This window comes from Octodon degus, unplaced genomic scaffold, assembly GCF_000260255.1.
Source record: "Octodon degus isolate 3935 unplaced genomic scaffold, OctDeg1.0 scaffold00006, whole genome shotgun sequence".
In the NCBI taxonomy this organism is placed as follows: domain Eukaryota; kingdom Metazoa; phylum Chordata; class Mammalia; order Rodentia; family Octodontidae; genus Octodon; species Octodon degus.
The window spans coordinates 22315188-22326430 of NW_004524582.1; the positions used below are offsets into that span (position 1 = coordinate 22315188).

At 47.9% G+C, this 11243-nt stretch overlaps 1 protein-coding gene across 3 annotated transcripts in view; it reads right to left on the reverse strand.

Moving 5' to 3' along the window:
* Cc2d2a (coiled-coil and C2 domain containing 2A) overlaps positions 1-11243 on the reverse strand; it is a 123905-nt gene that overhangs the window by 102864 nt on the left and 9798 nt on the right. For all 3 annotated transcript variants that reach the window (XM_023699587.1, XM_023699596.1, XM_004624556.2), the window contains exon 4: positions 9129-9252. In XM_023699587.1, coding sequence (XP_023555355.1) covers positions 9129-9252 — 124 coding nt within the window. The remainder of the gene's footprint in view (positions 1-9128; positions 9253-11243) is intronic.

Genomic DNA, 11243 nt, shown 5'->3' on the forward strand with positions numbered 1-11243 from the left:
TCTTTCTTTTTTTCTTTTTTTGTATTTTAGTAAGAGTCTACAGGATCTCACTATGTAGATCGGACTTGTAGTGATCTACCTATGTTCAACTTCCCAAGTGCTGGGATTACAGGTGTGCACCACCACACCCAGTCTCCATTGACATCTCAGTGCACCCCAGGGGCAGGGCTGGCAGGGCACACCAGGGATTGAACCCCAGCCTCTGCGTCTGTCTCAGCAGGCACTTTAATCCACTGAGTTATTTGGCCAGCCTATGAGGATCTTCAGTTTTCCTCTGAAGATTTTTCATCAGCTTTTTTTTTTTTTTTCTTTTTGCACCGGGAGTTGAACTTATGACCTTACACTTGCCAGGCAGGGCTGTGCCACTGAGCTACATTCCTGGCCCTCAGCAGCTTCTTAACACCTTAGTTAGTGACTCCTCATCTGTTGCTATGGTGCTGATTTAACTACTGCTTGTCATTATTGACAAATGTTCATTGGCTATGCATTCTTACAGAATAAGCTCTGATCAGGCAAAAGCTTTGGGCATAGAGCTTCTCAGTGAACTAAAATATTCATGTCAAATAGGGACAATTCTCAGGTGGCAGGACTTTGAGGAAACTTCACCTGTTTTTCCCCAGTTCCCAGAGGTGCTGAGATTGGACTCTTCTAGTTACCATGCTTGGGAGACCGGGGAGCTGATAGTGGGGAGCAGGACCAGGGCGAAGCCCCATGTCACCAGCTCACTGCTTATACTGAGATGCATACTTCCTTCTCTTAAACTCTGTGGACACCTGCTAGCCTTTAGTGAAAAGTTAATTCTGACAGCTTTAGCCAGTGTCCTGTCTGCAGTGACGTGGGCGGGGGTTTTTGAAGGCCCTGACTGTACTGTTTTGGTGAGCCTTTTCTTCACCTTCTACGTGTCCCTGCTCTTCTGGCCAGGCTGTTGCTGTGAATCTCCTTGCCTGGACAGCACTGCTGTATGGTGTGGAGTCCATGGGACCCACCATACATTTGGGAATTTTTGGGGTGTTCTGAAATTTTCAGTGGGCTTTCCTGAATTTACGCAGATTATAGAATAAGCCAGTGTGCTGACCTACTTGTTTAGTTACCTGCTTCCTCAACCTTTCTACTCTAGATAAAGAATACACTTTCAAAAATTTTAATTTTTTAAAATTAATTTTATTTATTTGTGTGTGTGTGTGTGTGTGTGTGTGTGTGTGTGTGTGTGGCCAGCTCAGCCCACCAGCAGGCGGGGCTGGCTGGCATGTGGTGCTGGGGGATTGAACCACAGTCCCTGTGCTTTGCTAAGCTTGTTCTAAGTAGGTGCTGTAGACTGCTGAGCCATCTCACCAGACCCCCAAAATTTTAATTTTGAAAACTTCCTATTTTTAATAATTACAAAATTTCACAGTATGTCTGTGTTTTCATCCATTTCATTTGGTTAAAAACTGTGATACAACTCAATCAGAAATTCAATTTGTTAACAGGGTAAGTAATAAAATTCTTAAGAATAAAAATACGAGGGGCTGGGGAGATGGTTCAGCAGAATAAATGCTTCCCTGACAAGTGCAAGGGCCTGAGTTCAATCCCTGGTTCCGCCAAAAACAAACAAACAAACAAACAACAACAAAGAATAAAAATATGTACAGTCTGTATGGGAAGTGGAATGAAGGACTGTGAGAAAAATGAAAAGAATATAAAATCTTTTGTACTTTTATTATTTCTTAGATCATTTATCAATTTCTAAAATAGATGATGGCGACTATCAAATCTCTCTGGCATTTCAATTCATTTGGGAAACCTTAGCATTGATAAAATAGCTTTATTTTAAAACATGAATCCTTTTTTCTGGAAATAGGGTTTCCCTCTGGAGTTGAGGCTGGCCTTGAACTCACGGGGAGACCAGCCTCCCACGTGCTGGGACTACGAGCATGCGCTACTCGCCCACACTGAAAACATGAATGTTTACAATAGGTCATAGATTAAAACTTTAAAGTATGATTAAGAATTTCTTTCGACAACTTAGGGGCTTGGAGAATGCTGGCCTGAACTGTGTTTAATTTCTACTTCTCTCTAAAACTTGAATCCTAACAAAACGATCTGCTCTCCCACTGCAAAATTCTGACATGGAAACGTGCACATGGAGTGTGGGTGCAGCTCGGGACCCAAGCCCGCTGGACTCCAGGAGCAGGAACTGGAGAGGAGAAGAGGGCTCCTTCTAGGGGCGTGAGAGGAAACTAGTCAGGCGGGCAATAGAGTACTACTGCAGCCACCTCAGACCTCTGGCCACACGGGACTTGCCTGTCAACAGAGGGAGAAGCTCAGGGCAAGGAAAGGGCCCAAGGGCTAAGCGTAGTCCCCACTAGGCTGTAAGAATGGGGTATTTTTCTCTTGATGTTCTAGTCTTTACGAAATAACCTAGTGTCAGTTGTGAAAATTTGACTATATAAAAATGAAGTGGACCAGACTGCGGTCCAGCAGGCCTTCCTGCAGCATGCACCCCATAACCCACACTTGCCGAGGGGCCCCGGGGAGCTCCTGCGGTCTCTCACTCCTCTTCCTTGCTCTCCTCCTGCATGCTTTCCTTCACAGTCTCATTAGCATTTTCATTGCTGATGAGCTGAAAACTCAGCCCTTGTTCCGGTGCCTGTCCCCCCATGCAGGGTCCTCAGACCTTGAGCTTCACGCCCTGCCTGCTGCTTCTTCCTCTTCTCTGAGCTTCAGTAGACCTCCCAGGTTTGGGACCATCAGCTTGGGCATGACCTGGAGCTCCAGTGTCATTGTAGTGGTGGCAACCAGGCAAGGGGCTTCTCACTGCACTTTCAGAGACTCAAACTAGCCTAGAGTTTGAGGCACATATACACACACATATACACACGCACACACACGTATACACACGCACACATATACACACGCACACATCATACATGTTTGTGAGTATGTAGTGCTAGGAACCAGACTCAGCATCCTGTGCGTGCTAAACTCATGCTCTACCACTGAATCACATGCCCCAACCTGACAGAGATCTGTTGACCTGGGAACTCTGTGTAAGCTGATTCTCGCACACCGTCTTACATGGAGCAGAGGGTGGCAATAGGCAGGTAGGCAAGCAGGCAGGCCTGGAACTGTGAACTGTGTGTGGAGCGCCTCAGTCTGTTTGAGGGTCTAGCAGCAAGCGCTGAGCATTTTGAAGAGTAGAATCCATAGGAGGAACTTCTCAGCTTGGAACACTTTTGCAGGAATTAACCTCTCACAGGATACTAGTCCTACAGTATGCTAGTGTTCTATAAGCTCTAGATATGGGGAAAATCAGATTGGAAAATTTATCTCAGGTTGTCAATCATTCAGTAAACAGATGTTCATCGTTATTGCTCACTCAAGGCACTAGGGGAAGAGCAGGGAACAAAACCAGCATCCCAGAAGTAAGTGTCCCAGCCCTCACCAATGTGCACGAGAGTGGCGAAGAGGAATCCTAAACAAGTAACACATTCAGCGAGTCGGATGTGCTTTAGGGTTAGAGAGGAACCAAGCAAATAGGTGAATCCCCAAAGCAAACAAACACAGACAAACAGGGTCCGGGGGATGAGCAGGGTCAGTGAAGAGGGTGCAGTTTTAAGTGCAACCACCAAATAAAGGCCTTGAGGTGACAGTGAAACAGGCGAGGAAAGCTAGGAATCAAGCCCCATGAATACCTGGGGGCGTTTCTGGGACCTGTGTCAAGACTGAGTGGGATTGTGCGTGACAAGTCAGCGGCAGGAGCTGCAGGGGCAGGTATGCCGTCCTGGATATCAGATGGGTCACAGAGGACGGGGAGCCAAGCTGTGAGCTCATCCTGAAAATCAGGCGCTCACTCCTGAGAGGCCCTGGAAGGTAGGAACGGAGGAAGGCACAAGCTGGCTTTTATAAGATTTTTCCCGTACCTACATCAAGAATGGAAGGGAGGAACAAAGGCAGGGTGATCAGAGAGGAGGCCGTTGCAGATGCTCAAAGAGGCGTCAGCGGCTGAGGTCAGAGCGTAGGGTGTGGTGAGGGGTGAGGGGTGGCTACATTTTTGCGCCATTCCGGAAGTAGTGTAGACAGGCTTGGTGGGCGTGCATAGACAGAGGAATGGAGGGGGCTCCTCGCAGCTTTGCACCCCACGAAGAAGTCCCTTTAGTCAGATGGGTAAGACTGTAGGGCAGACAGGCTTATATGGGCAGAAAGAGATCGGCTTCAGGTGAATACAGCTTGAGTCATCTCAAAAGATCACAGACCTAACTAAATTTAAGAGCTAAAACTATAAATCTTCTAGAAGAAAACAGAAGAGAAAAATTTTCATGATCTTGGGTTGGACAAGAGAATCTGTAGATACAACTCCAAAAGCACAATGTAATTAGAAAAAAAAAATAAATCTGAATCTATCAAGATTTAAAAAAAAAACCCATTTATAGTTCGAAACATTGGAGAGAAAATGAAAACAGAAGCATTGGCTTAGAGAAAGTGCTGTAATTTCAAGTTGTTTATCTATAAAGTACTTGTATGTAGAATAAAGAACTCTTAAAACTCTATAGTAAGACAAGAAAAGTTTAAATAGAAATTTTATCTGAAAGATGTACAACTAAGAATACTACAAAAATATTGCAAAGTCATGAGTGAAATGCAAGTTAAAAGCACAATGAGAGACCAACGCACACCCACCATCAAAGGCCATCCCTGCAGTCTCCCTTTATTTGGGATTTCAATTACATGTCATCCACGGCAATCCAAAAATATTAAATGGAAAGTTTAAGGAAACAAGCGATTCCTAAGTTTTGAATTGCATGTGCCTCTGGGTGGCTAGAATTGCATTCCAACCAACTGCCTTCCTTCTGGGACACTAATTATTCCCGTCCCATGCACGATGCTGTGCACACTGCAACCCATTCAGCCACCTAGGAGCCAGCCATGTTTGTCATCAGATGTCCCGTGAGGCCATCCCAGGGCTTGTGTGCCAGGTACCTTTATGTTACTTAATAATGGCCCCAGAATGCAATGGAGTGACATTGGCAATTCAGTCATACCAAGGGAAAGCCGTGAGTTGTTTCTCTTGAACAGCTAGAAGTTCTTGACTTAGCGGAGGAAGAAAAAAAATCAGGTGCTGAGATTGCAAAGAGATGCAGAATAGTGATATTTGGAGAAAGAAGATTTATATAATTTCCATTATAAATCCTGCTGAAGCTTCTATTTTTTTTTTTTTATTTTTTATTTTAGGGAAGGGTCTACAGGGTGTTCAGGGTCTCACTACTAGATCAGACTCATAGTGATCCACCTGTTTACAGCCTCCCAAGAGCTGGGATTACAGGCATGTGCTGCCACGCTCAGTCTCAATTGCCATCTCAGTGCACCCCAGGGGCAGGGCTGGCACAGAAGGCCAGGGGATTGAACCCCTGGCCCCTGCACCTGATTGCAGGTGCTTTGATCCACTGAGCTATTTGGCCAGCCCTTAAAGCTTCTATTTTATTGTTAGTGGTGTTTACCTCTTATTATATTTAATTTGTGAGTTAAGTATTACCATAGATAGTTATGTGAAGGAAAAAGCCTATTAGAAAATTGAGTTCTATATGAGTTTCAAGCATGGACAGTGGCTCCATGAACAGTATCTCCTGTGGATAAGGGAGATTACAAAATAATCTACAATCAAAGATGGGTGATGAAGTATTACAAAGGGAGCAGAGAGGCGACACTCTCATGCCCATTGTTGGTGGGAACAAAAAAAAGGGAGGTGGACACAGTCACTTTGGGACACACTGGCAGTTTCTTAAAAAAATTTATCATAAATTTTATCAGGTGGACAGTCTACCACTAGAAACCTTCCCCAGAGAAACACAAATGTGTGTCTACACAAAGACATGGTATTCTATTAAAAAATTTTAAAAAAGAGGAAAAAAAACCCAAAGACATGGTATAAGGGCTCAGAGCAGCACTGTTTATTTGGTACCAAAATGAATACAATGTAAATGTCCACCTGCAGGTGTAGAAACACACAAAATGTAGATCTGTAGGAAAAGGTAGAATTCAGCAAGGAAAAGAAATGAGACGGGCCTGCATGCTGCCGCACGGAGGAATCTCAGAAAGCTATGCTAAGAGATGTTAGTCATGAAGAAATTTGTGCTCATAAGAAACCACTTAGTTTTTGATAGTTCCTCCCTCAAGAGTCTGAGAGATGAAGTCCTGGGCGAATGTGTCTTAATTTTAATTTTAATTTTTTGAAAACAGACACATGCTTTTATTTTATAAATAAATAAGAAAATATTTTTTAAAAACCCTGTAGCTATGATACATACAACAAATGGGACAACCAGAGTTTAATCCTTTTAAAGCCAGGAGTAGCAAATCTATATAATCATATGAAAATCTGGAAATGGGATTGCAGCGGGCCTTCCGGCTCCCATGGAAAGTCTGGCACAGGCCCGAGAATGCGGCTGGCTCGCAGCACTGTCTTCCATGGGCAGCTGTAAAGAGCAAGAGGGTTAAGGTGCCGGTGTAGAGGTGCGCAGTGGTGTTACAGTGCCGCAAGAGAGAGCGACTTCTGGAGGCCGGCGGGGAAGAATGGAGCTTCGCTGCGTCGCTTGTACCTATCTATGCCTCCCACTAGACCTCCTCTTCTAATCAATGAAACAGCTGCTGAGAATCGACTATCCTGATACTTAAATGGTGACACAAGCAAAGACCTTAGCAGGTCTTTCCCATGGCTCACGGCTCCCAGTAGGGTCTTAAATTCTCCGGTTAGAGGCGCTTGGATCTGCTTGTGTTGGTCCGCCTGCCTGGCAGCCTGTTACTCTCCCCATCCTTATGAAAGCCTCAGAGAAATCCAACAGCTCCATAGCTTTCTTAGCATTAATCTGTGAGCATCAGCTTTGTTTAGGCTGGATTTGAAGTCTCACCTGGGAAAACCCAGGTTAACAGTGTTTATAATTTGGCCGTGAGCAACAAGTCTCCTAAGAGGAGCTATGAACTTTAGGAAAAATCACACACTTCATTGTTAAGCCACTTCATGAATGGTGTTTTGTTACCGCAGCTTGAGCTAAGATAAACTGTAAGCTTCGGAAAAGAGTACTTTTTTTTATCTTATTTTTTTAGGGAAGGATCTACAGGGTTCACAGGGTCTCACTAATAGATCGGACTCACAGTGATCGCCCGTTTACAGCCTCCCAAGAGCTGGGATTACAGGTGTGCACCACCATGCCCAGTCTCAATTGCCATCTCAGTGCGCCCTGGGGGCGAGGCCAGCATGGCAGGCTGGGGGATCAAACTCCTGGCCCTTGCACCTTCTTGCTGGTGCTTTAATCCACTGAGCTATTTGGCCGGCCTTTGGGATGGAATACTTTTGAGTGCAGTGGTCCCTACTTTTCCTTGGAGGTTACGTTTCAGACACCCCCATCATATGTGAAAATCAGTGAAGTAGCGACATTATATTTATTTTAGTATTTATATATGTTGTAAGGCTTTCTAAACCCTCCTCACAATGTTATAAACCTTTCCCACACTTTTAAAGACACTTCTAATGTTCTTAACCATTTTGTAAACTCATAAACCTACGTAATTTTAACAACATCCATATATTGTATGGTACTACAAAATCCTGCGGTATAGCGAAAAATAAATAATTTAGATTAATATTTTCTGAAAACCCGCGAAACAGTGAGTCCGAGAAAGTCGAACCACGAAATAGAAAGGGACTACTGTATTTAGAAAAAGAAACAGCTGCGTTCTGCTTCTGTTCTTACTCATTCCTAACGGATCTCCTTGTGTCATTGCTTTTGGACTGCAGACTTTCGCTGGGGGTCTGGAGTTTATTTATTTTTATTTTTTGTATCTTGGTAAGGATCTACACGGCCTACAGGGTCTCACTACATAGATCGGACTCGTAGTGATTCTCCTGCTTTCAGCTTCCCAAAGAGCTGGGATTACAGGCTCGCGCCACCACACCCAGTCTCAATCACTGCCTCAGCGTGCCTGGGAGGGCGGGGCCGGCAGGGCATGCCCAGGGATTGAACCCCCCGGCCGCTGCGTCTGCCTATGCAGGGGCTTTAATGCGCTGAGCTATTTGGCCAGCCTGGGGGTCTGGACTATAGATCAGCGGGTTTCCAAAATCCTCTCACTCACAGCAGTTGCTGCATTCCCCAGCTCTGCCGCAGGGACACGGTGTGGCGGCTGGAAGCACGATGCACTTCTTGCCCAACTGCCTTCCCTGAAGAGCTGCGAGTTCAGGGCAATGGCTTTCTCCACAGTGAGTAAGTGATTCACAATGTTTGGTGTCCTGTGAATGCAGACCAAGGTTCTTGGAGGGGAAGGAGAGTATACAAGGGGTCAGTGCAGGTGTCCTAAGCGACAAGGTGACCTGGGGTCCCAGAAAGCGCCTCACTTCTTCCAACACCAGATGCAAGTCCCACTCTATTGATGTATTCGTCTCCCTTAACTACGCAGTCCTCCTTTGAATTTCTTTTTTTTTTTTAAATTTTATTTATTTATTTATTTGTGTGTGTGTGTGTGTGTGGCCAACTCAGCCCACCAGGGGGCGGGGCTGGCTGGCATGTGGTGCTGGGGGATTGAACCGCGGTCCCTGTGCTTTTAGTTTGTTCTAAGTAGGTGCTTTAGACCACTGAGCCATCTCACCAGCCCCTGAATTTCTAAGTGTTTGATGAACCTCACCATTTCTACTTCAATAAACGCCTCCTAACTTATCCATTCATAGAAATGCATCCCAAAAGCTATCCGTCCTGTCCCTTAGACAAACACCTCCCTGTATAATGACACAGAATTTTGATAAAGTAGGATGGAGCAGTGGTCAAGCATCACGTCCTTACATGGGCACCGTGGTGCACACCTGTAGTCCCAGCACGCCAGGAGGCTGGAGCAGGGTCACAAGAAGGTCACAAGTTCACACTGAGCCTGGCATCTTAGTGACTCAGTGAGACCTTGCTCAAAAAAACCCAAAAAGCAAAAACCAAAGCAAAGCAAAATGAAATGTCCTGAGGATACAGCTCAGTGAAGGCGCCAGGGCCGAAGCAAACATACAAACAAACACTGCAAAACAACACTGCCCCAAAGGCCTCAGACAGCAGTGCTGTGCTGAGCTCACAGAGGACAGCTCTTAAGGACCACCGGGCCGGAACTGAGAGACTCACTGCGAGGACCCCGCCGGGCCGGCATGCTCAGGAGGTGCGTCTCCGGCTCTTCCTGCCCCAGCTCCTGCTGGGAGCCAACGTGAGCTTTTTCAGACACCATTTCCTTGGGGTCAGCTGTTGGTGGCTGTGGACAGAAGATCAAAGGTGACTTGGGGTCCCAGAAAGTGCCTCACTTCTTCCAACACCAGATGCAAGTCCCACTCTATTGATGTATTCGTCTCTCTTAACTACGCAGTCCTCCTTTGAATTTCTATGTATTTGAGGACATAGAGGTGCCCGGGGTTCAGGTGCCTCAGTCCCTCACCGAGGATGAAGTCAGTCACCAGCAGAAGAATGCTATTGAGACCTGGACAGCTGTGGTCCCCCTCATCTGAGTCTCTGTGGCCAACTATACCCTCATCTGAGAAAGGCTTTTGAGACAGGGTCTCACTTATGTAGTTCTTCCTATGTAGCGCTCTGGCTGGCCTCAAACTCTGTAAGATCTTCCTGCCTCAGCCTCTGGAGTGCTGGGAGTGTTGTGTACTGCAACACCCAGCACAGCCCTAAATTTTTGTATTTTTTTTTTTTTTTTTTTAAATTACTGAGGCATCCTAGCATAAGATGATCATTTTCACTTTCTGGTAAAATGTATAGAATGTTTGATGGGAAAAAAAAATTACCATCAAATAATTCATTCCTAACTCCAGGTAAACAGAACAACTGTTAAGGTGTCACCTGCTCACCCAGGGCTGCCTCCACCTCTCCGGCCCCAGGGCATAGTGTCAGTGTCTTCCCCAAACGCCAAGGGGAGGAAAACACACAGCGAAATGGCAAGGGCAGGGCAGGTGACAAGGCTTGCCACCAAGCACTGCCTGGGGCAGAGTATTTAACTTCCAGTGGCTTTTTCTTAGGTGAAGTAGGGCACATTGCCCGAGGAAGGCATGGTTTAGACACTGCGATTGCAGCAGAGGACCAGGTGGGCCTGGGGCCTTTCTCAGGCCATCCAGGGGTTACAGGGCGACACCTGTACCGGGCGGGTAACTGCTCCGCGGCAGAGACCTGCTCCATCCGGGTCTGCGTCCCCGCGGTCAGGCGCAGCTCTGCTCTCCCCCTGCTCACCGTGCGCCGGTGCCTTTAGACCTAAGGGTACCATCTGCTACCTCAGCGCCCCCCGCCCACGTGCGCACAGCAAGAGACTGCCCGGTCTCGCCCTGAGGAAAGGGTGGGCGCTCTGGGTGCAGCTCAGCCCCACAGCGCCAGGCTGGCTTTTCTGACTCGCGGCCCGCAGCACCCGCACCCTGAGCCCTGCTCGGCGCCGCCTCGTGCCCGTCTGCAGGAAGGCGGCAGGCTGTGCCCAGCAGAGGGTGCTGAGCTTGGAGGAAGGAGGGCCTGGGAAGGAGGCCTCCCGTTCGCCGGGCTCCCTGGGCGCCCTTGCTGCTCCGATCGGCCTCTCGTCCCCTGCAGCCCACCACCCGTGCCCCGGGCTCAAGATGGCGCGCCCCTCCCCCTCCCGAGCTGGCAGCCGGTGGGTCCTGCCGCCCCCACGAGCCCCTTCGCTGCCTCCCTTCGCAGCGGGCACAGAGTTACCTTGAAAAGGTTTCTCTTGTCCCAGCCTAAAGAGGAACTCTTGCAGAGATGGGGGAGGGCCGGCCCGCGGCCCGGAGCCAGGGGTTGGCCGCTGGCTGAGACGGAAATGGAATTCCAGCTTGGAGTGGAGAAAGAGGGAATTCCCAGGGATCCGTAACCCTGCACTGCCATCTACTGCCTGTCCTCATTTATGGCCTCGATGACAAAGCTTTGTCCATTCTTTTTAGACTTCTCCCCGGAGCTAGGAAGAAACTTAAAGGAAAGTGCTCCAAGTAAGGACCACAGCCCAGTTGGGAGGATCATCCAGCAGTCCCATCCCAGGTTCCACACCCCGGGGCCCACACCCCAGGGCTCCACACTCCAGGATCCACACCCCAGGGCCCACCCCAAGGGCCCACATCACCCCAGGGCTCCACACTCCAGGGCCCACACCCCAGGGCCCACACCCCCAGGGCTCCACACTCCCAGGGCCCACACCCCAGGGCCCACACCCCAGGGCTCCACACTCCAGGGTCCACACCCCAGGGCCCACACCCCAGGGCCCACACC